A 27115-nucleotide genomic window follows, 5' to 3' on the forward strand; every position below is an offset into this window, starting at 1 on the left:
GTACAATTTCACAGAGATCCATACACTTAAAAATCGATTGTTGTCTTGAAACAAGAAAAAATCTTAAGGGTTCCGTGGAACCCAGTGTCTCGCCTACTTATGCTGTTAATTGCAGGCTCAACAAAAGAGGAATAAAATCAATAAAAATATTCCTCTTGATACTATCTTATGATTCTAAGAAGCTTCTGTCCAAGTTTGGTAAAAATACAGTGTTTTAAAAACTTTAACTGCAGACTGTCTGTAACGTAAACTGGAAGAAAAACTAAGTCCATTTATAAGTAAAATACAGATACACAGGTACAAAAATTTTTACAAAATTTTCTTATAGATACTAGCTTTTGATCATAAACAAGCTATTGTCTAAGTTTGATACAAACCCAGGATAGTTTAAGAAAGTTATTAAAATTTCAAAAACTGTAACCACAGAGTGAATGTTATGTTTCCTGGCAGAAAAACTAAGTCCATTTTTAAGTAAAATATTGAAAAAATGGAATTTTATTTTTCCAAAATTTCCTTCTGGATACTATCTTATGATCCTAAACAAGCTTCTGTATAAGTTTGGTACAAATACAGTATAGTTTAAGAAAGTTATTAAAATTTCAAAAACTTTAATCACAGAGTGAATGTAATGTTTCCTGGCAGAAAAACTAAGTCCATTTATAAGTAAAATACGGAAAAAATGGAATTTTTATTTTCACAAAATTTACTTCTGCACACTATCTTATGGACATAAACAAGCTTCTGTCCAAGTTTGGTAGAAATCCAGTTTAGTTTAAGAAAGTTATTAAAATTTCAAAAACTTTAACCACAGAGTGAATATTTGTTGACGCCGCCGGAATGTAGGATCGCTATGTCTCGCTTTTTCGACTAAAGACGAAGGCTCGACAAAAATGCTTGTTTAATTGGTCCCTTTTTTGTTATAGAATTGTAACTTTTGTGGTACAAGTTCATAGTGATCTATAGACATATCCTAAAGTTATTATCCTGAAACCAGAAAATCTTTTTTTTGGTCACAATTCCTGAATAGTTTGGGACATTACACCCTCCAAGCTAGAGAATACCAGAAAAAATCTTAGTTTTTGTGCCTTTATTCTTACACTTAAAATAACCTCAATTACCTTAAGTAGTTGTTACTTTAACATGTAGTACAAAAATCATTCCAAAAAATCAATTCGTGTTGACCCCAGGTGACTTTTAAAATGTAGATATCATTGAAAAAGCTCCAAATTATCTCCCTTTGGTGCAAAAATGCTATTTTTTGGCATTAAAATTGAAATATCTTTTTTAAATTATCGGTGAACTATATTTTTTATTGTTGTTTTGGAATAAGCTGTACATAAACTAAATAATTGTAAAATTTAAGCGATTTCTGATATTTGGTTCTTTTTAGCTCACCTGGCCCGAAGGGCCAAGTGAGCTTTTCTCATCACTTGGCGTCCGTCGTCGTCGTCGTCCGTCGTCGTTAACTTTTACAAAAATCTTCTCCTCTGAAACTACTGGGCCAAATCAAACCAAACTTAGCCACAATCATCATTGGGGTATCTAGTTTAAAAAATGTGTGGCGTGACCCGGTCAACCAACCAAGATGGCCGCCACGGCTAAAAATAGAACATAGGGGTAAAATGCAGTTTTTGGCTTATAACTCAAAAACCAAAGCATTTAGAGCAAATCTGACATGGGGTAAAAATGTTTATCAGGTCAAGATCTATCTGCCCTGAAATTTTCAGATGAATCGGTCAATCGGTTGTTGGGTTGCTGCCCCTGAATTGGTAATTTTGAAGAAATTTTGCTGTTTTTGGTTATTATCTTGAATATTATTATAGTTAGAGATAAACTGTAAACAGCAATAATGTTCAGCAAAGTAAGATCTACAAATAAGTCAACATGACCAAAATGGTCAGTTGATCCGTTTAGGAGTTATTGCCCTTTATAGTCAATTTTTAACCATTTTTCGTTAATTAAAGTAATCTTTTACAAAAATCTTCTCCTCTGAAACTACTTGGCCAAATTCATCCAAACTTGGCCACAATCATCTTTGGGGTATCTAGTTTAAAAAATGTGTGGCGTGACCTGGTCAACCAACCAAGATGGCCGCCACGGCTAAAAATAGAACAAAGGGGTAAAATGCAGTTTTTGGCTTATAACTCAAAAACCAAAGCATTTTGAGGAAATCTGACATGGGATAAAAATGTTTATCAGGTCAAGAACTATCTGCCCTGAAATTTTCAGATGAATCGGTCAATCGGTTGTTGGGTTGCTGCCCCTGAATTGGTAATTTTGAGGAAATTTTGCTGTTTTTGGTTATTATCTTGAATATTATTATAGATAGAGATAAATTGTAAACAGCAATAATGTTCAGCAAAGTAAGATCTACAAATAAGTCAACATGACCAAAATGGTCAGTTGACCCCTTTAGGAGTTATTGCCCTTTATAGTCAATCTTTAACCATTTTTCATAAATCTAAGTAATCTTTTACAAAATCTCCACTGAAACTACAAGGCCACAATCATCTTTGGGGTATCTAGTTTGAAAAATGTGTCCGATGACCTGGCCATTCAACCAAGATGGCCGCCACGGCTAAAAATAGAACATAGGGGTAAAATGCAGTTTTTTGCTTATAACTATGAAACCAAAGCATCTAGAGCAAATCTGACAAGAAGTTAAATTGTTAATCAAGTCAATATCTATCTGCCCTGAATTTTTCAGATGAATTGGACAACTGGTTGTTGGGTTGCTGCCCTCCAATTGGTAATTTTTAAAGAAATTTTGCCGTTTTTGGTTATCTTGAATACTATTATAGATAGCGATAAACTGTAAACAGCAATAATGTTCAGCAAAGTAAGATCTACAAATAAGTCAACATGACCTAAATGGTCAATTGACCCCTTAAGGAGTTATTGCCCTTTATAGTCAATTTTTAACAATTTTCATTAATTTGGTAAATTTATGTTAATTTTTACCAAATATAGTTCTCTGTTACTAATGGGCAAAGTTCATGATAGATATAATTGTAAGAAGCAAAATCGTTCAGTAAAGTAAGAACTTCAAACACATCACCATCACCAAAATACAATTTTGTCATGAATCCATTTGTGTCCTTTGTTTAATATGCACATAGACCAAGGTGAGCGACACAGGCTCTTTAGAGCCTCTAGTTTTATTTTGATATTACCATTATTTCTCCTATTAGATCAAAAGAAAAAAAGGACATTAACTAAAATGTATGCTTCTTTTGAAGGCAGATTGTGAGCGTAAATGAACGGTGACCCCATTTTTTTATTTCATTTTTCTATTAAGTATAAGATAAAGTTCATTTATAGAAAAATATAGCGAAATCCTATATTAAATAAAAAAAAAAATCATTTAGACCCGCAAGCCCCCTTAAGGGCATACGATACAGTTTTGATCCTGTATTTACAAGTTCGTGAAAATTTACATATAGTCTATTTGTTACCCGATTAAATCAAATATGTTATAAAAAATATAACTTCTGTGCTACTTTTTGAGTAAAATCAGGTCGAAATTTTGTATATTTGCTCAAAAATCAGATTTGTGGCCATAATTTCTTTTTCGAAAGAAAAACATAACTTTTTTGTTATGAAAGATAAACAGAAACTGTTTTTTGTTAAATAATCGATAATGTCTGTATTTTATAAGTACCCTGAAAAATTATGCATTTTTTATTCAGAAATAACTCATATTTATCAAATGTTCATAAATTGAGGAAAATACATCATTTTTGCTGCATGTTTATCAAAATTAAAAGAAATCCTATATTTAGTTTTATAAAATTTGGGTCACATAATCTCCCTGCAAAATGAAACAAATTGCTGTCTTGAAAAATAAGGGTCCATGAACTCGTTTTCAAATTAAATCAGTTTGAATGATAACAAGAGTGCACACACTGAAATGTCTCGCCTTCTTTACTAATCTTCATACTATCTTGATAGACCTAGATATAAAGCTTTATTACAACTGTCACATAAACTCAACATTAACCAAGAAAATGAAACATTGATCAATGAACCATGAAAATGAGGTAAAGGTCAAATGAACCATGCCAGGCAGACATGTACAGCTAACAATTCTTCAATACAACAAATATAGTTGACTTATTGCTTATAAATAAAGAAAAACAGACCAAAACACAAACACTTAAAACTTAGCAATGGACCGTGAAAATGAGGTCAAGGTCAAATAAAACCTGCGTAACCGACATATAGATCATAAAATATTTCCATACACCAAATATAGTTGACCTAAGGCATAAAGTATTAGAAAAATAGACCAAAAAACTAAAAAAATTAACTTCGACCACTGAACCATGAAAATGAGGTCAAGGTCAGATGACACCTGTCAACTAATCATGTACACCTTACAATCATTCCATACACCAATTATAGTATACCTATTGCATATAGTATAAGAAAAACAGACCAAAACACAAAAACTTAACTATAACCACTGAACCATGAAAATGAGGTCAAGGTCAAATGACACCTTACAGTCCTTCCATACACTGAATATACTAGACCTATTGCTTATAGTATCTGAGATATGGACTTGACCACCAAAACTTAACCTTGTTCACTGATCCATGAAATGAGGTCGAGGTCAAGTGAAAACGGTCTGACAGGCATGAGGACCTTGCAAGGTACGCACATACCAAATATAGTTATCCAATTACTTATAATAAGAGAGAATTTAACATTACAAAAAATCTAAACTTTTTTTTCAAGTAGTCACTGAACCATGAAAATGAGGTCAAGGACATTGGACATGTGACTGACGGAAAGTTCGTAACATGAGGCATCTATATACAAAGTATGAAGCATCCAGGTCTTCTACCTTCTAAAATATAAAGCTTTTAAGAAGTGAGCTAACACCGCCGCTGCCGGATCACTATCCCTATGTCGAGCTTTCTGCAACAAAAGTTGCAGGCTCCACAAAAATCAGACTAATGCAGCTTTATGTGGTATGGAACTTGGAAGTACATTTTCACCTAAAAGTATTGACTAAGCTTACAAGCTTATTTTGACACAATTCATATTGCATATAGGACAATAGATAAAAAATAAATTTTCACACTTTTATGAATTGCCGTCAATTAGAAAGGTGCATTTAAACAAAATAAAACTGTTATTCATATTTCTAATACAAATCTCTCCTTTTCATTTGTAGATAGTCATGTTCTAATTCCATTAAAACATTGAGTGAATGTGTGCGATATCGCAAAAATTGAAACAAACTGTATATTGGACAACTTCAGAAGTATGAAAATTTGGAATTCCCACGAGGACTAACTGTGCAACTGTGGATTTTTTCCTATTGAAATCAGAATCATTTAGTCATTCCATGCTCTTAGTTTTTCCCCTCATTTTTGAAGGTTGAATTGCTAATATTAACATCAAATTCATTTGTTTATTTCTAGATAGATGTCTCATTGTCAATATACCAGATCTCCTTATTTTTATAATATCTGTACTATACATTTAATTGATTTAATCACACATTTCTAAGCTTGTAGTGATGAGAATGGAAGACAAGAAATAAATGCATTTTCGATCCATCTCCTTATTACTGTTAGCTGTTCTAGGCAAATTAAAATATCTATGTCCTATTTATGGAGAACTTTAATGACATTCCATCACTTTAATGGTCATGTCCCTCTGATTTATTTGATGAAAATTGGACAACTGATTAAAGATATTTTGCTGGTTGTATAGTTATCCCTGAGGAATGTGGGTAAACCTGTAAATATATGAATATAAGTTGGCCAATAGTTGAAGATATAAATCATTTGGAACCACAATTTATTTAATTTATTTAGTCTCTCATCATCATTTTCTGCTTTTTGAGTTTTTTCTGAGAAACTTTTTTCTTTGTAGGTTCCTCCTCTGTTCCTCCTGGTTTAGGTACTGCTATTTCTCTTTCTGCCAGGATAACCTCTATATGACAGGGACTGCTCATGTAAGCTGAAATCATACAATAAATTCATTTATAATCTATATTTAGGCATGTATAAACAGGTGTTATTTACTCTAAAAATTCAATTGCCGGGAAGAGTTCTACAAGAAACTAAAATAAATGGAATTCGTCATGCTTGTTTTCGATTTACTGAATTACAAATACTATTCCTTTGTTATTTTAATATCTTTTCCAGTAGTTTATTTTTGCACATTTAAAGTATTTCAAGAATCATTTATCAATATTTTCAACTTCACGAGGAAGGGGAACAGTTTCTTTTCCCTGAAAATACTACAAACGATCGAACTTGAAAGTACCACAGTTTCACTAAGTTTCTACAAGTGACATTTTTCCCCCCCCTGAATTCTTGTGGTGAAAAACAGTAAGTGATTATGTACCAATACAGATTATCTCAGACCTTTGTTATGAAGCAGCAAACAATTAAGCAGACTTCTTACATTCAAATTAATACAGTCGATTCCACTTAATTGCATTCCGCTTAATAGCATAATTCGGTTAATTGCATACTTTTCTCCTGCACAAAACCATTTCCCATTCACCTAATGTTAAATTGTCCGGTAATATGCATAGCCTTACAAGTGGCATTTCGGTTTATTGCATAGAAAATAATCGCCAGCTAGAAATGCTCAGTTAAAACTGACGAGATTTTTGACCGGAAACGGCAATTTGGTAAGTATATTTTTCTTGAATGCATCATAATTTTCATTATTATTTCACATTTACTTGTGTGTTATTCAAATAAAGTTTTAAAACAGTATCTTTCGTGTTTATATGATTATAGAAAAGGCCTCGATGTGTACACAGGCAAAGTTTCCCATATTCTATTTTAAGCCTCGAGGTCATAAAAATGTCAATCAGCTGATTGTTGTAAAAACACAACCATTCTATGATCTTCTATCTCAAAAGGTGTTAATTATTGATTGGATTACAAAAACATTAATGCTGCTAATTATCGATCATTATCCGTAATTCAGCTTGGGTGATCTACATGTATGTTAAATATTACAGGGCATTTATATATGGTTGAAGAATTTTATACATCAATCTTTCCTTTTTGATATTTTTTAAAAAGAAAATTAACGTCTGATGATTATATTTTCTCACTTTCAACACTCGTGTCCAGCAAATAACCCGTGCATGGCCCCATCACATGTTAACTGCTTTGCATAAACGAAACTAGCGGTGTTACAGTAACAGTGTCACATCACTGTGTAATCGGTAAATACTGAATATCAAAGGCAGTTCATTGCACAATTATTGTTTACAATGATTATAAACTGTGTAGTATTGTTAAACCATTTATTTTAAACAAAGCGTAACAATTTAATTTGTACATCCGGGCCATAGAAACAAATCTATTTTCGTATCTCAGGTAAAGGAAAAGTTGGTACATAAATAAACTAAAACAAAATGTGTTAATAAACTTTATTGAAAGAATACACAATGAAATAAAATGTATGACAGTAGACAAATAACTTTTATTAGAATAAATAAGCATTCAATATGTTGTAAGTGGACTATGGATGTTCATCTTTCTTCTTTGCTGATCTGCACTATCGATGTTATTTGACTCCGTAATTTGGCATTTCGGATATAAGCATACTCCGCTTTATTGCATAATTTCGTCTGACAAATAGGCTATGCAAATAACCGGAATGTACTGTATTAAAGTTAGGTCTACACTTCATGTACTTACGGTTAATTCGACCATGAGCTCTGTATGTTCTTCTTCTCATCTTAGGAGCCTCATTAACCATGATGTGTTCAATCACTAAGTGATCAACATCTAAACCCTAAAATCATAAAACAGAGATGTTACCAACAGTTAACTAAATGTATTTATCAATGTTATAAAGAACACATGTATTTATTGTGACATTTGTCACATGACTAGATATGCAGGTTTAAGGTATACTCTAGAGTAATGAGTATTTCAGGAGCTAATATAAGCGGGAATAATTGTTATGGTAAATCTGTGTGCAATTATGTGTCATTCGACGCTTATATTTTCGGACAGTTCAGTCTTATATACAGAACAATTTTAACTATCAATTAAATTCTATTCCTCAATCTTATGTATTTCATTATTTACATGTATATTGTGTTCATAGGTAACGGGGCTCGACAATTCATGGTGAAGAATTACAGCACGAAGCCTAGGGTTATTATTCCTGTACTATCAGTGAACCAGAACATGGGACGTTCTAATCCACAAATGTCTTTAGACAGGTTAATGAGAATATGGGACGTTGTAGTCCATAAATGTCTTTAGACAGGTTAATGAGAATATGGGACGTTCTAGTCCATAAATGTCTTAGACAGATTGGAAAGATCGTATCCATCTTATATACAGAACAATTTCAACTATCAATTAAATTCTATTTCTCAATCTTTATGTATTTCATTATGTACATGTATATTGTGTTCATAGGTAACGGGGCTCGACAAATTCATGGTGAAGAATTACAGCACGAAGCCTAGGGTTATTATTCCTGTACTATCAGTGAACCAGAACATGGGACGTTCTAATCCACAAATGTCTTTAGACAGGTTGGAAAGACTATACATCACTAATACAGATTAATGCCTTCTAAGTTCTATTAATTTAAGTTCATTTAACAGAAATAAATCTTGATAAATTACAAAAGCACCTTATTTGCATAATTAAGTTAATAGGTTGTAACCTATGTGTGTTGAAGAAAAGTGGAACCTATTTTTTTGTCAAAATTTCAGCTGATCACTAAATTGTCATTGTGACCTTGATCCTTTTACCTGGTGATTGAATTATAAATTTACCTAGTTCTTTAATGCAATCAAAACAAAGTGTAAGTTTAATTTTTGTGTCAGTAAAAAATTAGCGTCAAAGAATGAAATATGGGTTACTTCCTTATCATTTATAATTCAACAATTTGAAATTCTTTAAATTGTGTTCATAGGTAACGGGGCTTGACAATTCATGGTAAAGAATTACAGCACGCAGCCTAGGGTTATTATTCCTATACTATCAGTGCACCAGAACATGGGACATTCTAATCCACAAATGTCTTTAGACAGGTTAATGAGAATATGGGACGTTCTAGTCCATAAATGTCTTTAGACAGGTTAATGAGAGTATGGGACGTTCTAATCCACAAATGTTTTTAGACAGGTTTATGAGAGTATTGGACGTTCTAAACAAATGTCTTAGATAGGTTGGAAAGACTGTCTACATCTTTTACACAGAGCAATTTCAACTATCTTTAGACTCTATTCCACAATCAACACAAAACAGATCTGACCAGCAGCACAAAATATATTATCTCAAAGTACAATATGAAAATAAAGAAATGTGACAATGGCTAGTGATTAAGACGATAACTTTAAATTCTCCTATCTATTTAAAGGTTATTGTGACCTTCAATCACATGTCATCTTTTATTCCTTAAAATCATATGTAGTCTTATTCTTTGCACGAGACATATTTTCAGCTAAATTTCGAAAACAATGTACATAATGGTGCAAAAGATGTCATTATATGAAAACATTTCTTCCATCACATGCTCTGACCTTTACCTTTTTTGGAAGTGACCTCAAAAGTTCAAATTATGTCAATGATTAGGGTCAAACAAGTTATAGCTATAAAATGAGGGACAATTAAAAAACATTTTTTTCAAGACTTAAAAATTCTTTATATTGTGTTCATAGGTAACGGGGCTTGACAATTCATAGTTAAGAATTTTAGCACACAGCCTAGGGTTATTAATCCTGTCACTATCATTGCACTAGAACAAATCTGTCTATATAAAATGTATTATAACCTTGACCTTATCTATTATTACAAAAATCAAAACAATTCCAGAGAGGTAATAAGAAACCACTGTTTAGCTCTAATTTCATTCCATCGTTTTATGTAACCTTTACTTTTCCCTTAGTGACCTCAACTGTTCAAATTTTATGTCGGTGAAAAGGTGCATAATAAAAGAAATCTTAATACATCATTAGGCTCAAAGCCCTAAATACGAGGTGCTCAGGGACATTTAAACAGACTAGAAATTCTTTTTATTGTGTTCATAGGTAACGGGGCTAGACAATCCACAGTAAAGAATTACAGCACGAAGCCTATGGTTATTATTCCTGTACTATCAGTGCACCAGAACATGGGAAGTTCTAATTCACAAATGTCTTTAGACAGGTTGGAAAGATTGTAAACATTAATATAGGTCAATGCAAACTATCAATTTAAGTTCATCTTAATTAAATAAATCTTGATAAAATACAAAGGCACTATGTTTGCATAAGTTAATACTAATAGGTTGTTATTCGATTGATTTGATTTTTTGTGTTTTTTTGTCACTTTTAAGCACTGTTTTGGGGCAATTTCATGGCTGCCAGTTTTTATTGGTGGAGGAAGCTGGAGTGGCCAGGAAAAACCACCAACCTTCGATAGGAAAACTTGCAACTTTAGTCAATTAAGATTGAAGTCGAGTGCACCCTCAAGAGCAGGGTTCGAATTTGCAACCTCAGTGTTGACTGGCTGGTGTTTACAGTTGCAACTACTAAAGACCACTCTGCCTACGAGGCCTCCGAACAATTCAAAATACTACATGTGTAGCTAGTACTTAATTTTATTGTGTTCATAGGTAACGGGGCTCAACAATTCATGGTGAAGAATTACAGCACGAAGCCTAGGGTTATTATTCCTGTACTAACAGTGAACCAGAACATGGGACGTTCTAATCCACAAATGTCTTTAGACAGGTTAATGAGAATATGGGATGTTCTAGTCCATAAATGTCTTTAGACAGGTTAATGAGAATATGGGACGTCCATAAATGTCTTTGACAGATTGGAAAGATCGTATCCATCTTATATACAGAACAATTTCAACTATCAATTAAATTCTATTCCTCAATCTTGTGTATTTCATTATGTACATGTATATTGTGTTCATAGGTAACGGGGCTCGACAATTCATGGTGAAGAATTACAGCACGAAGCCTAGGGTTATTATTCCTGTACTATCAGTGAACCAGAACATGGGACGTTCTAATCCACAAATGTCTTTAGACAGGTTAATGAGAATATGGGATGTTCTAGTCCATAAATGTCTTTAGACAGGTTAATGAGAATATGGGACGTTCTAGTCCATAAATGTCTTAGACAGATTGGAAAGATCGTATCCATCTTATTTACAGAACAATTTCAACTATCAATTAAATTCTATTCCTCAATCTTATGTATTTCATTATGTACATGTATATTGTGTTCATAGGTAACGGGGCTCGACAATTCATGGTGAAGAATTACAGCACGAAGCCTACGGTTATTATTCCTGTACTATCAGTGAACCAGAACATGGGAAGTTCTAATCCACAAATGTCTTTAGACAGGTTGGAAAGACTATACATCACTAATACAGATCAATGCCTTCTAAGTTCTATTAATTTAGTTCATTTTACGGAAATCAATCTTGATAAATTACAAAAGCAACATGTTTGCATAATAGTTAACAGGCCAAATAAAATAATATGTGTGTTTCCTGTTTCATCTTTGAAAAAAATAGGGTAGGTAGGTAGGGATTTTTTTTTTATTTTACCATTTTTTTTTACATTGAGTCTATGGGAGAGAAATCCTGACTTTAACAGTGCTTATTGAAAAATGACCAAAAAAACTTTAGGGTAGGCTATTTCTAAGCTTAAAATATAGGGTAGGTAGGGAAACAGGAAACACACATGCTTTTTTATTTGGCCTAACCTATGTGTGTTGGATAAAAGGGGAACCTTTTTTTTGTGTCAAAATTTCAGGTGATCAATATATTATCATTGTGACCTTGATCCTTTTACATGGTGATTAAGTTTTAAGCACCCTTCTGTAGCCATTTTTGTACGAATTTTTCAAACCTCAATTGTATCAATTATAGAAAATCTACAGCCTTTAATACAGAGATTTTTGTTCTAAAATTTGAAACATAAATTATTCTCTTGATTTTCTATGATGGTGTTTGAGTCTATTTTTTACAAAAAGTTGTAAGCAACCTGTAAATTCCAAAACACCTCATGCTGAGTCACTAAAGTCAAGCGCACCCTAAAAGGTGTACTTGATTTTGGCCATATTCATATTTGTTTTCACCAATAACTACATTAATAAACTTGTTTTAAGGAAATCAATGCTAGCACTGCATGCAATAATCCTATATCTACCAGTCATCAAATTGCTAAATATGAGAGTACAAGGATAAATAAAGGCTTTGGATTTTCTATAAAAATCTTGATTTATTTGCCACAAAGTCCTCTTTTTCTATTAAATGCAATGGAACAGTAAAAAATAATGCTTTGCATCAAGTTACCCCTTGGAATATGTACAAAATGGCATATCTCTATTATTCATTATATCTGTAGTTTTGATACAATTGAAGTTTGAAAAGCTTGTACAAAAATGGCTACAGAAGGGTACATTAACCTTAAATAATAAATTTACCTTGTTCTTCAATGTAGTCAAAACAAAAGGTGTAACTTTTATTTCTGTGTCAGTGAAAAAATAGTGTCAGAGAATGAAATATGGGTTACTTTGTAATCATTTATTTTTCAACAATTTGAAATTCTTTTTATGTTCATAGGTAACAGGGCTCGACAATTCATGGTTAAGAATTACAGCACGAAGCCTAGGGTTATTATTCCTGTACTATCAGTGCATCAGAACATGGGACGTTCTTATCCACAAATGTCTTTAGACAGGTTTTCGAGAACTTGAACATTTATAGTTTATAGTGCCACAATGTTCACATCTGAAGTTATTATCATTGGTGTATATGACAATGTCAATATATATATATATTTAACAAAACATTTCTCCTTAAATTTTGTCCCATTGAATGATATTTCTTCATTCATTCATTAACATTAAGCTTTCATTCCATATATTCTGTTTGTCAATATCAAATGACATACCTTGTATTCAGCATTACTTTCAGCATTTTTCAACAATTGAAGGAGAAATTCAGCACTTTTCTTTGGCCATCTACCTTGTGTTGTTTTGAATTGTTTTGCCTATATAAACAAATATAGTACATAACTACATGTATATTATAATATTAATTTCATTTTTTAAAGGTACGAGGCATCCCAGTCTTCTGTCCCCTTAAAAAATGAAGCTTTATACTAATAGTTAACCTGATCATAAATTCCACCTTCTAGTTAGTATTTGATTGGAGGTTGATTGGGAATTTCGGTGCATCAGAACAGAGCTAGAATTTGACATCAGTTTGCTGCATTTATTGCCTACCTTAACTGTGTTGCTCCCGCCTTTTTAAATGCATCTCTGTATAATATTGTATATGCTTTATATAGTTCCAAACTAAAATTTGGTCTATGATATAGATGTCTTCTGATTGAGTGATTTGTGTTTATTTTGTTTCCTTACATAATTACATGTACATTTTGGACAAAAATCTTGCAATCTAATCTCGTAATTAATTTTTCTTGGTGACAATTGCAATTTAGTGTTTAATTCTTAGTTCAACAGAATGTACAGACAAAAAGGACTTATGAAAAATTTAATATCACTCAAGATTTAGTTATAAATGATAAATAAGAGTGTCTCTATATGTAGATGTATGTACCTGTGCAGTTCTTCCAATTCTATGATTAAATCTTCTAAAAGGTACACATTCTTTCATGCCCATCACATTTTTCAAGTACCTTGTGGCTCTTTTGACGTGCATGTGTTTTACAGCCTGGGCCGTTTCCCTTGTGTTCTAAAAAATAATAAATTAAACCAACATCATCATCTGACAAATAAATTCTTGTTCATAGGTCATGTTGTTTATAGAAAGAAAATATTTCATTTTAGAAAATTAAGTAGAAGGGCATAAAAACATATCATGAACGGAAGAATCTTCTTTACATGATTGGGTTCAAACAAATATTTATAAATTCTAGTCCTATAAAATGTACATTATTGACGACTTACCTTGAAATGCACTCTCAAGTATGAGCCTCTGGCCTTGGCCGCTAAAACAAAAAAAAAGGAAAATTTTATTGCGATTCTGAAATATAAATGTTTTGAGTATACATTTTTCTAAAGATGTTTATTAATTGATTAGATTACCAGTTTACACAGTGTATGTAGTGTAATTGTATATGAGCTTTTAATTAAGGTAAAAAAATTCTAGGACTATCATCTAGTCCTTGGTAATAATGTTGAGGGTTTCATTTCCTTAAGACATCAACCCACAATATGCAAGTTGGGTATAATATGAGTTTCCATTTTTAAGATGTTTTTGAGCGAGTTCTTGAGTATCGCTAGGTAAATCTAATGAGTACTCAATTAATAATTCACCAAGTAAGCATTCCTAATAATTACATACATTTCTACAACTTGCAAGCATGATTTTAACACTTCACTGAAAGACATTTTGAAACCAGTTTTCCTTTGATTTATGACTATTTCACCCATTTATGATTAAATAGTGTGTACTTTATTTACATTGAAATGTACTTTTAATACTTAAATAAGCCTTCATAAACCAAAACTTTTTAAAATAACATTGCTGTAAAGCATAAATATAGTTTGGTACTTACATTTGGTAGCGTTTTCTGGTTCTGTGGCGTACCGAACCATTTTCTGGAAATAAATTGGTTGAAATTTATTATTCATATTTTAAAATATTTCAAATATTTTATTAAGTCAATTATCTTCAAGCATGATAAAAGAAATATCATTACTATTAGAGCATTTTTTCAGGATCTTTACTCTGCACAAATTCATTAGACTGGTACAAAAATGTCTTGACATGCAACTTATCATGATTAACTATATACCAAATATATATCAAATCTATAATTTTTTCAAGCAGGAAAAAAAGTGTGTATAACAGATTTCCTAGTCTGACCGACAGACAGAAGGACAGAGTAAAAATCTGAAGTCACCTTCAACTCTGTCAGGTAGGGGACTAGTAATTAGTGACAAGGAAACGAATATTCAATCATAAAAAGGTGATAGGAAAATATCTTAACAAAACAAATAATAAGCATTGATAAGGCCAAAGGCTTGTAACTATGCACGAAATATAAACAATTGAGTCTTGTAAAATAATAGGGACCTGAACTGGAGTGACAATTCCCAACACTTTGAAAAAGAAAAAAATAAGTGGCTCTATGGTCTGTAAACTGTCAAAAATTATTGCCATGGACCTAAACTTAAGCTTGGAGGTAGATATGGTTTCTTTGCACATCTCATATGATACATGTAGCTGTGAAATAAATCTCTCATTTCACAAATATTGCAACCTTTTCATTTATTTTGTTAGCTATTTTGAGATAGCAATGAAAGTTATTTACAGTCTGAAGAGGTAAAACGCAACATACAAATGGTGTAAAGGAACAGACGAACAGGTACAAATGTAAGTTGGAAAACAAATTATAAGACCCTGTCGTCGTCTTTTACTGTTTTATAATGAATATTCCGTCTGAGTAATACATTTTAAAGAAGAAATGGTCGAGGTTTCTACTTGTATCACTGATAAGTGTCCAGGATTTCATATTTTTGCTGCAGTTTGAACGAGATGGTGATCCAAATTACTTATTATGGATTTGTTGATATAAACAACGGTGTCAGTTCTTAATGAAGATATGTCATATTGGGAATCTTAAGTAATTGGCTTATATATGTAGAATATATTCATTATTTATTAACATATAGCTGGTAGATTACATTAGATTGCTACAAATATTTTACTCAATGTGTGTTGTACCTAATTTTGACGGAAAAGGAAGTAGAAAGCTGTACCGGAAGTAGTAATATAAAATACCTCATCTCGAACCAGATTGTCCCTTGTCAGATCAAGAACACAAAACTACATTTATCATATATTTATACAGGAACATATATATGTTAGATATGCTGTTCCCAGATTTAGAGAAATAAACATTTGCAATCAAAACAACGTCCATTATTCAAGATTATAACATTTTTCATATAAAGAAATTAAGTTTCTGTAACAAACTCTGCCACTGAATGATATGTCAGTAGATTGTGATGATTAATGTTTTTTTGTTTTTTTCTCCTTTATAGTTTTTTCATTTAATTCATAACAACTTTGTATGCGAATTTATGTATAAATGGTGACTTTATTCTCATATAAGACATGACGATAGATATAAAATCAAATCAAATATTTTATTATTGAAATCAGGCAAGGTCCCACGGGGGGCATTTATGATTATGATAGTATACACATGAAACATTGTACAGTATAATAGACAAATGAAAATTGCATTTTAACAAAAATACATTAAAAGTACTCTTGCGTACCTTTTCTCTCTCTTAATTACCATTAGTATTTCTATCAAAGCAGTGCACACATAAAAAATATATATATTAATAATAATGTTTGAACAAACTTAAATTATTGATGGAAAATTTGTTCATCTGCAGAAGACACAAAGGGACAGTGCTCTCGGATATACTGTTGATTTCAATAGGCAAGAATAGCAATCCTTCCTGTGTCAGAACCAGATGAACAAAATCAATAGAGAAACTGAATCAGGTCAATAAACGTTTTTTTTTAAATAACAACAACAACTAGTATACTGCTAATAATATAAATATGCTATTTAACCCGGAATATACACAACTCTCATAATACAGTTAAGGTCTCACAAGACCGTGGCATTAGCCTTAGCAATTTCTCTTGGGAAATTGGGACATGATACCGAAATAACGTGATATAAATTGTGTCTGTCTTTGAAGACTGCGTTATATTTTATGCAATAAAAAAGAAAATGAACTGTCTCTTCGATATTGCCAGAGTTACATTGCTGACATAGTCTAAGGTGTGGATGAGTACCCTCACTTTATCGTCCTATTTCAATCTGCAAATGCTGAGATGACACCCTAAACTCTGTTAACTAATTATCTCCTAAGCTCAAAATTGTTAATGCTATTTTAGTTACTTTTCAAAACCATAATTATTTTTAAATTTTACATACGTGTTGAGCTTAACATTCCCTTCTGAATTCTTGTCAATTAATCCATCCAAATTTATATCCACGTCTCTTTCAAAAGGATGGACTGGTATATAATGCCTTTTACCGTCAGCAGTCTAACGGCCATTTTCGGCTACCGTTAGCGGCATAATGGTTTAAACTTTACCGTGATTCGTCAAAATATCCTTATCGTGATTCGTCAGATGTCTCAAACAATTATCGTTAGCGTTTTTATTGGAGAACAAAATAGCGTGATTCGTCAAATTCAGCTGATTTTTTTTTTATCGTCATGCACTAAAACTTACCGTTAACTTCATTTGGCAAGAAATTTTACCGTCATACGTCATGAAGGTACCCCCATTACTACCCTCTTAAATATTAAGAAGATATGGTATGAATGCCAATGAGACATCTCTCCATCGAAGTCACAATTTGTAAAAGTAAACCAATAATATATAGAAAAGTACGGTCGTATGGAAAACAACATCAATATCCATGCAGGTCCATAAAAATCAAAAGATATATGATAGCAATGTGAATATAAAAAAGAAGATGTGGTATGATTGCCAATGAGATAACTATCCACAAAAGACCAAAATAACACAGACATTAACAACTATTATAGGTCGCCGTACAATGAACAAATCACATACCGCATAGTCAGCTATAAAAGGCCCAGTTAAGACAATGTAAAACAATTCAAACGAGAAAACAAACGACCGGCTTATTTATGTAAAAAAAAATGAACGAAAAACAAATATGTAACACATAAACAAACGACAACCACTGAATTACAGGCTCCTGACTTGGGACAGGCACATACATAAATAATGTGGCGGGGTTAAACACGTTAGCGGGATCCCAACACTTCCCCTAACCTGGGACAATGGTATAACAGTACAACATAAGAACGAAATATAAAAATTAGTTGAAAAAGGCTTAACTCATCACATGGAAAAACAATGCAAGTGGACGTGGCCGGGTACTTATACATCCCGACACAAAAAGACACAAAGAACAGATCTGAGAGTACTCGCAGTTATCTGACAGCTACTTCAAAGCCACTCACAACTAGTAAAAAAAATCATGCATCTAAAACTAAACTATCAATCTGTACACATCCAACATCCAATGGATTTAGTGTAAAGACGTCATAAACAGCCAGAGAAAAACATGACCTTGTGAAATGCCAAGTTGCAGGTATCGACAGATTGTAGATAACATACTAGTAGTATTTAGTTAGCTTTTAATCTACTGATAACAAAATCAATAGTTATACCAATAAAAACAATATTCAATGATCTTATTACATTGTTGAATAGGTAACCTTTTAGAATAAGTTTATTTAAAGGAAAGTGAAATCCGTTTTGATATTTCAGTGGTGCAGAATCATGAGGGGTTATAAAATATGATATAAAAACATTAGTAATAAAGTCCTATACAATCTTACCTTACAAAGTGACATCAGAGCAGAAATTATGGAAAGGCGAGGGAAATGATTTGGCCATGTTCAACGAAAAGACAAACATGACATCACAAAGATAGCCCATAGATGAACACCTGCAGAGGAGAAACGAAAGAGAGGGAAACTGAAAGAAACATGACAACGCACAATACAGAGTGGGAATTATGGGAATGACATGGGTAGAGACAGAAAGAAAGGAATTATAATATATACAGACAATAGTAGAGGGCGTTGGTAGTGGTTGGTAGTGGCCTCCTGTGCAAGTGCACACGGAGATGATTAAGTAAGTAAGTAAACGTTTTGATAGGCACCAACCTTAACCCAACCTGAAACAAAAGTGCAACATCACAACATAAAAAGACACACTCTAAATTTATCTATTGAAATGATTGCCTTAACTCAATCTGGGATTTGTATAAATCAAATCAAATCAAATATGTTTATTTCCTAATCAAAGGGCCCTTATAGGCATATGAATTACAAACAAAAATGATAATAGACAAAACATAAATTAAAATACATATATTTAGAAACAATATGAAATTAAACATTATAATATGATTCATATAAAAACAAAACAATAGTACATATATATACGACATTGTCAGTTCAGCAAAAGAAAGATAACTTTTCACCAAATATTATCATTAAAACCTGTATTAATTCACTTGACAGTATTATTTCTCACTTTTAAGTTTGAAGTTAAAAATTTAATAAAATTATCATCATCATTTGTCATAATCCATATAAATAGGATTTGTGAATTAAGTATTCTTAGTTTTGGATATTCCATAAATAAATCCTCAAGTAAAATGGTTCTTGAAGTTACATATAGAGGACATTGCAACAAAAAATGGTGTTCATCCTCAGTCACATTCAAATAACAATATTGACAAAGTCTTTCACATCGTGGAATACTCTCTAATTAACCTGACATATTTACCCTGCGTTCATGACGACCAGTTTCAACTCTTAATTTGTAATTACTTAACCTAAATTTAGTAAGAATTTGACAATTGCCATTATTTATAGAGGATAGATAGGTTTCTTTACCAAATGAAAATTTATAATAAATTTGAAATAAGTACTCAATTTACCTTCATCTTGTAAATAAGAATCTCTGGTTACTTTCCAAGTCTCAAGAAAACTGTTTCGGAGACATTGTTTAAGTGATTTTTTTAAATTTATATTTACTTAGGGTTTTACAATAAGCCAAATTAAAGTTTAACTTTTCCCCATAAAAGAGTATATTAGTGTACCAGGAATTATTACCTTTGCTTAAGCTATGTAAATGCATATACTCCTTATATGCATTATTCAGCAGGTTTGATGGGGAATTCTCAAGTCTGTACCAATACATGAAGACTTGTTTTAACATGTCTATGTAAAGGGGATATCTTCCTAGTTCTGTAAGAACTCCTATATAAGTGCACAATTTAGTAACACCAAGGATATATTTACAAAATTTATGGTGAAGTTTTTCAGACTCACAATCCTTAAATATATCAAAGAGAGATGATGATTATCTCTTAGGGGTTATATTAATAGTGCCCCAGTTCTCACAACCATATACAATAATAGGTTTAATACAATGATCAAATAAATGAAGAAAAGTACCAATACTAGGACTTGAGGATTTCAAGTCCCTATAGAGCTTAAAACAGGCTTTAAGACTTTTTTGGTAAAGTTGTTTTCTAGCCTCAGTAAATTTACCAGTGTTTTGAATTATAAGATCCAAGTATTTATACTGCTTTACACAAGTCTATTTTTTCCTCCCCTATATGGAAGTAATCTTTTATCAAATGTCCATTAGTATTAAATATAATTATTTTGGTTTTTTGGGAGTTGACTTCACTGAGACACCATTCATTACAGTAGTTATATAAATTATTGTATAAAATTGTATATATAACAGACATAAGAGACATAAGACGTAGACAAAAACCTTTATGTAATGTCTGTATATGCATTAAAAGTACAAACATAAAACTCGTGGTTACCCTTCTATCGATAAGTGTCATGCCAGAAAATTACTTACATGTCCGCGTCTTTCCACAAAAAATACGGTAAGGTCCACGTTTAATGGTCGCACATTTTCTTTAAATTTTGAAACTGATATAACTTGAAAAACAAACAGTATTATTTATTTGCTCACATGAAAAAAAGCGGGATGTGGTATTCAGTACGTAGTTGAAACTGGACTATATTTATCTAAACACACTCAAGGACACATGTATCGTTTTAAAAGACCCAATAAATTCAAAAGTATCATTTATCAACACCTTAAGAAGCACAATCATCCTATTAAATGTTTATCAGTTCAACCTTTAGAAGTAGTAAATAAGCAGCCTGGTGAATCTCATTCAAAGTTTTTACGATCACGGAAAATAATTGAATTAAATTGGATTAAAAAATTACAGACAGTCCATCCTCTCGGTCTTAATGATAATATCATGGGAATTGGTAATATATCAAGAACCGATTCCGTTAACATTTTTTATATAGTTTCTAAACCTGTTCGTAAAAACCGTTCTCACGGTCTTAGAAAAAATCGCAATCAAAGAACCAATCATACCAATATTTCGGACTTAATTTCTATTTCAAAAAATAACGACAGACATTAATATCTGTTAACAAAGCTCTGTTCATTACCGGTAAATAGGTTAAATAATATTTTGGAGGATTGCAACACATTTTCATATAACAGTCCTAAGTATGAAATAGTTCAAATTATTATGGCATATTGTTATTCTAAACTATTTTCAAAAATTGATCGCCCTGAAGATCATAAAACACATTTTATTAAAATAAAGTATGTCAATAAAGGTTTTGATTTTGTAAATATTGCCGGTATATTTAACGACCATTCTGTTAAAGAACAAATTCCTTGACATTTTGACAATACTGAGTTCCCTCTTATTTGTTATACTAACAAGAAATCTACTCGAAAATTCGTGTTCAATTATAACCAATTGTGTAAAGATGTTAATATCAGTGATAATACACCTACTTCATGTAATTGTATTAATTCCGCATACATTTATGGACCCATTTCCCATGTTATAACAGGATATCTTAACATCGTTAATTCAAGACCGAGAGTTAAAATCATTCCTCAGTAAAGGACCTAAATATCGCCCCCCTTCATTTATCAATTGGAATGAGTGTGGTAATATCATCCACGACTCACTCCGTACTTAATGTTTGAAATGGATAAAACGTGTAAAAGTTATCTTTGGACTCTTTTTTTCAATTGAGTAATCTATATATAGTTGATATACGTATTCAACATTTTAAAGAACATTTGATTATTAACAATAACCACAATAAACTTATTTCTCGTATCGAACATAAACTAAAAGAACTAGCTAGCCAAGGAATTTGTTTTTGTCCCGGCCGATAAAGCTGCTAATAATATTATTATTGTTTGACGTAAATTTTACATTGAGGTTCTGAAAAAATAAATTACCAATTCACCAACATTCCAACTGACTCCATTTTCAGAAAACGACATCTGTAACAAACATAAACCTTTAGCTTCCGCTTTACAAGCAGAACCAAAAACAATGTAAGTCCCAACTATGAGGGGGGGGGGGGGGGGGGGGGAAAGGGTTTAACTGTTATGCTGTTATGGGGCATTTTAATTCTTTGTTATCTGTTATTCTGAAAATATATTTACTGTTAGCTGTTATTGTCTTATTCTTTGTTAGCTGTTATAGGACTAATATGAGGAAGGCACTACCTTAAATGCCAGCTTTATACTAAGACAATGTCCTCTATATAGATTGGTTGTTGATTGTTTAACGTCTAGTGGCAAATATTTATGCATGTTCAGAACGAATGTCCTAGGCTACATTAACGATGGGGGATAGGATCTTTATCGGGACTCCGGGATCGGGTGTTTTTAGGTCGGGATTTCGGGATTGAACATTTCGAGATCCGGGAATTCTTTATTCGAATTTCATGACAACGGGATTTCGTGTTTTTAAGTCCGGGATTTCGGGATTTCGTTTTTTTAAGCCCGGGATTTCGGGATCAGGACCCCTCCTACACCCCCTCCCTAATTAACGTATTGTTTATGTCTAAAATCTAATTATAAGTTCAGATGGATAATGTTTAGGGAACAAACATTGAACTGAAAAAGGCAGAAGGGTTATAGTATTTTTCCTGAAAAAAATATTCTGATTCCCAAATTGACGAATAAAAAATCTGGCCTTCCTTTTCCTTAGGAGTCCCAACATTACTGTAGAAAAATGGAGGGTCCCACTATATACATGTGTTTGAATACATTTTGTAATTGATATATTAAATAATATTCTATTGTATTGATTGTTTATATATTATAGGCTTAAATATGTCCATTATATTAAAACTGTTTATATGGTTTTGGCTTGTATATAGGTTGTGGGACCCTAAAGTAAATGAAAGCATTATAGCACTCTTTTACTTTAGAGGTCACAATCAAATAATCTTTATATGGTTTTTGGCTTGTATATAGGTTGTGCGACCCCTTATAATAAGTAAATCAAAGCATTATAGCACTCTTTTACTTTAGGGGTCCCAATCAAATAATCTTTATATGGTTTTTGGCTTGTGTATAGGTTGTGAGTCCCCTAAAGTAAATGAAAGCATTATAGCACTCTTTTACTTTAGGGTCCAAATCAAATAATCTTTATATGGTTTTTGGCTTTTATATAGGTTGTGGGACCCCTAAAGTAAATGAAAGCATTATAGCACTCTTTTACTTTAGGGTCCTAGTCAAATAATCTTTATATGGTTTTTGGCTTGTATATAGGTTGTGGGACCCCCTAAAGTAAATGAAAGCATTATAGCACTCTTTTACTCTAGGGTCCAAATCAAATAATCTTTATATGGTTTTTGGCTTGTTTATAGGTTGTGGGACCCCTAAAGTAAATGAAAGCATTATAGCACTCTTTTACTCTAGGGTCCAAATCAAATAATCTTTGTATGGTTTTTGGCTTGTATATAGGTTGTGGGACCCCTAAAGTAAATGAAAGCATTATAGCACTCTTTTACTCTAGGGTCCAAATCAAATAATCTTTATATGGTTTTTGGCTTGTGTGTAGGTTGTGGGACCCCTAAAGTAAATGAAAGCATTATAGCACTCTTTTACTCTAGGGTCCAAATCAAATAATCTTTATATGGTTTTTGGCTTGTGTATAGGTTGTGGGACCCCTAAAGTAAATGAAAGCATTATAGCACTCTTTTACTTTAGGGTCCAAATCAAATAATATTTATATGGTTTTTGGCTTGTATATAGGTTGTGGGACCCCTAAAGTAAATGAAAGCATTATAGCACACTTTTACTTTTAGGGTCCAAATGTATTACAAAAAATAAAAAAAGTGAATGTTAGGTCATTTTACTAAAAGCAAATGCATTTTAAAACACCAAAAAAAATTGAAATTAATTAAAAAATTAATACACTTAAAACAGGTATATAGGGAACTATTTTTTTTTTTATATAATAAAATACCACAAACTTTTATTGACTGGGACCCCTAAAGTAAAATCCAAAAATGTTGGGACCCCTATATTAAAAGAAGGCCAAAAGTCCGTCAGGCATAGGACAAAAAAAATATTTTGAATCCAGATCTTCACCAAAAATAATTTTATCTTTCAGATATGCAAAATAAATTTAACTTTTATATATCTAAAAACATAAAAACTTCCCAAACCGCACATGTCAGTCTGTACAGTAACACAGTAGTTTTTTTAGGTGATAATAAGGCCGTATTTGCCAATTTTTTGTGATAAACCATAATACTAGTGTTGTCAACGTAAAGTTGTTCCACCTAACAGAAGTTCCAGTGGAAACTTTATTATAAATAATGTCATAATACCTGTACCTGTTGGAACAAATATTTTATACTATTTATTCCGTTAGGAACATCTACTGTAATATTTATTCCTGTAGAAATAATATTCCAGAATAATTTTTCCATTTGGAACTTACATGTATATTATGAAGGAACTTCTATTCCGTGACAGTGTCACATTTTGACTAAATAATTTTAATTGATAGTACTGAAGGGCTTTGTTAAAAAAAAATCTGACTCGAATAAAAAAACATTTGTATTTCAGATCATCTTCAGTTTAGGAGTTCTACATCAATTTCATGTACTAATTCAGAGTCAGTTTTATGTCATTTCTTGCATATATTTTTTGTTACATGTACATGATGTAGCTTTCTTTTCAAGTTTTTATATGAAAGCAAAATAAAACTGAGAATGGATATGGGAAATACAAGCATGTCAAAAATTTTCTTTCGAGTAAGAAGATGCACTCAAAATAGGGTGTTTTAAATATTTTATCTGTTATTTGTGTATTTTCCTATGATAATGTCAATGTCAGTATCATGATAAAGAAAATATATTTGGTAAGTATATATTCCCAATTGACATGCGCCAGTGCGCTGTAAAAGGATCTTCTTTCCTTTAAATTCCAAAAATTGCACCTGATTTTTTTTCTCTCACAGAAACATGAATTATTTGGTAAATAAAATACTTATCATTGTTTGAAACTTTCAGTATATAAATTTAGTTTAGCCTTTTTGAATGTTTCACTGATTGCATGAAAATTTTAACAGAAAATGTACAAAATATAAAAAAGAAGATGTGGTATGATTGCCAATGAGACAACTATCCACAAAAGACCAAAATGACACAAACATTAACAACTATAGGTAACCATACATTTTATAAAATTGCATTATCTGCAGAATTATTGATAACTTTCCTCACAATATATTCACAAGGACATAGAACTAATATATTGTCCATGCTATTCTGATCTGAGTTTTTATTCATACATACATGTATACTGGCATGGCTGGTGCTGTTTCAAGTTGTCTTCTTTTTCTGTTTCTCGAGAAGTATTTGTTTAACCTGCTCAGTCACTATAAAGTGTTACAATTCTTATTTAGACGCAACACATAAATAGTGACCAAAAAGGTACTGCTTTCACATGAGAGAAACTAGAAAAAAAAAAAATGTAAACATTATCAATATTTTTGTAGGACTTGCTATCATTTGAAATTAAAGAGATTTGTAGTTAGAAACTTCTGCTGAATAAAAATATTTGGGTTCACCTGATACCTGTTTTCAAATTAGTCCATATTGATGTTTAAAGGATTCAAAACTAAAATATGTTTGATTTCAACTGACATAAAAAAAATTGGTGTTATTTATATGCTCAATATACATCTGCAGTCATATCAGGCTGTGCATGGCAAAGCATTTTATTGCCTTCAGGTTTGTACTTTTTGGGGGGTTTTGGTCATGAAAATGAATTTGTAAGTCTGTTGTGAAGTTGCTAACATGAGAATACCCTAATTTTATCAAAATTGTCTGATTTTTTTACCCAACTTTTTTATGTACCAGACAAAAGTTTATTCTGTGCTTATTTTGTAGACTTTCCTTGTTTACAATAGAGTTACACCAATTTAATTTTGAGTCCATGTAGAGTCATTGAAAAATGAGTTTGAAATTACATCCAAACAATCCATGATCCTGTAATGAGGACAGTACCCAAATGTATGGTTAATTTCAAATCCTTTAAACTGGGATATAAACAGAGATTTTGTTTTATTCATGCTGTTACTATTATTTTTGGAAGAAAAGGATGTTCATGGTAACACATTTAATTAGCTCATTTTATTGGAACCCAATTGAACCTTTCCATAGATTCACCTGATAGTTACCTGTCCATTTAAACTTTTTGCAGTTCTATTGTCCCATTGAACAAATACAACAGGTATTGTTCTCTGTATATTTTATAGTCACTCAGACCTTTAAATTTCTTCTAAGAGAAATCTATCACTCATCAATTAATCTACCAGAGTAAAGGATGATAATAAGATAATTTCACATGGTGAAACAAAACTTGTAAGATTTTTGCAGGTATTTTTTGTTGAATAGGTGCAATTTGGTTACTGAGTACAATTTTGGTACTTTGATGTTATATTATATTGACATAAGTGTGTATTGCTAAATAGGTTGAAATATGAACCTGATAGTGATATAGTGACAAAGTACTTGGTAGAGTGAAAATGTTTTGAACAGGGATAAACTGATGCATAAAATATGCAGGCGACTGCTGCAGCTTGAATTTTAAAGGATGTAGCCCACATTCTTCCAAGCAACATGCCCTGTATATACCTATCATGGTTTATTCTCTGACATGGGTTATCATAATAACTCCATCTTCCCATAAAATCCAATTTTGGACAATATTGAAGCATACAATATATATACAGTAGTCACAGTGTTCTCCCCAGAAATTGCATTTAGCATCATGGTTAACAGGGAAATTAGAAATACCATCTTGCTTATAAAAATTATAGCATCACATCCATAACATACATGTTACTAATCTATAAGAAAATCACTTTAGATAGCATCAAATTCAAAAATATAGCATCACATTACCCTGATGCTAAAAGGCCCTGGGGAGAACACTGAGTCAGTTCTAAATGTACTACTCAGACTCAAGTCTCTTTTTATGATTTAACTTAGAGAGAAAACAAAACAGTTTCCATTTCCTGGGACTGTATAAGGTGTAACATAATCAATGAATGGAAATTTGAAAAGATGTCTTGAGAGTTTGCCATTTAGGAAGTACAGAATTAGAAGATTGTGAATTATTTGAATGTTTTAACTTTTGTTAAGTTTTGAATG

The 27115-nt window shown here is 31.8% G+C and overlaps 1 protein-coding gene across 1 annotated transcript; it reads right to left on the reverse strand.

Moving 5' to 3' along the window:
- Positions 1-5797: 5797 nt before the first annotated feature.
- LOC134716051 (large ribosomal subunit protein uL22-like) lies at positions 5798-14665 on the reverse strand. Its single transcript, XM_063578755.1, has 6 exons — positions 14548-14665; positions 13937-13977; positions 13587-13721; positions 12916-13014; positions 7686-7782; positions 5798-5976 (listed from the first exon to the last, which is right to left on the reverse strand). The coding sequence occupies exons 1-6, from the start codon at positions 14621-14623 to the stop codon at positions 5828-5830; spliced, it is 597 nt and encodes a 198-aa protein (XP_063434825.1). The 5' UTR covers positions 14624-14665; the 3' UTR covers positions 5798-5827.
- Between the last annotated feature and the right edge of the window lie 12450 nt (positions 14666-27115).

This window comes from Mytilus trossulus, chromosome 4 (genome assembly GCF_036588685.1).
Source record: "Mytilus trossulus isolate FHL-02 chromosome 4, PNRI_Mtr1.1.1.hap1, whole genome shotgun sequence".
Taxonomy (NCBI): domain Eukaryota; kingdom Metazoa; phylum Mollusca; class Bivalvia; order Mytilida; family Mytilidae; genus Mytilus; species Mytilus trossulus.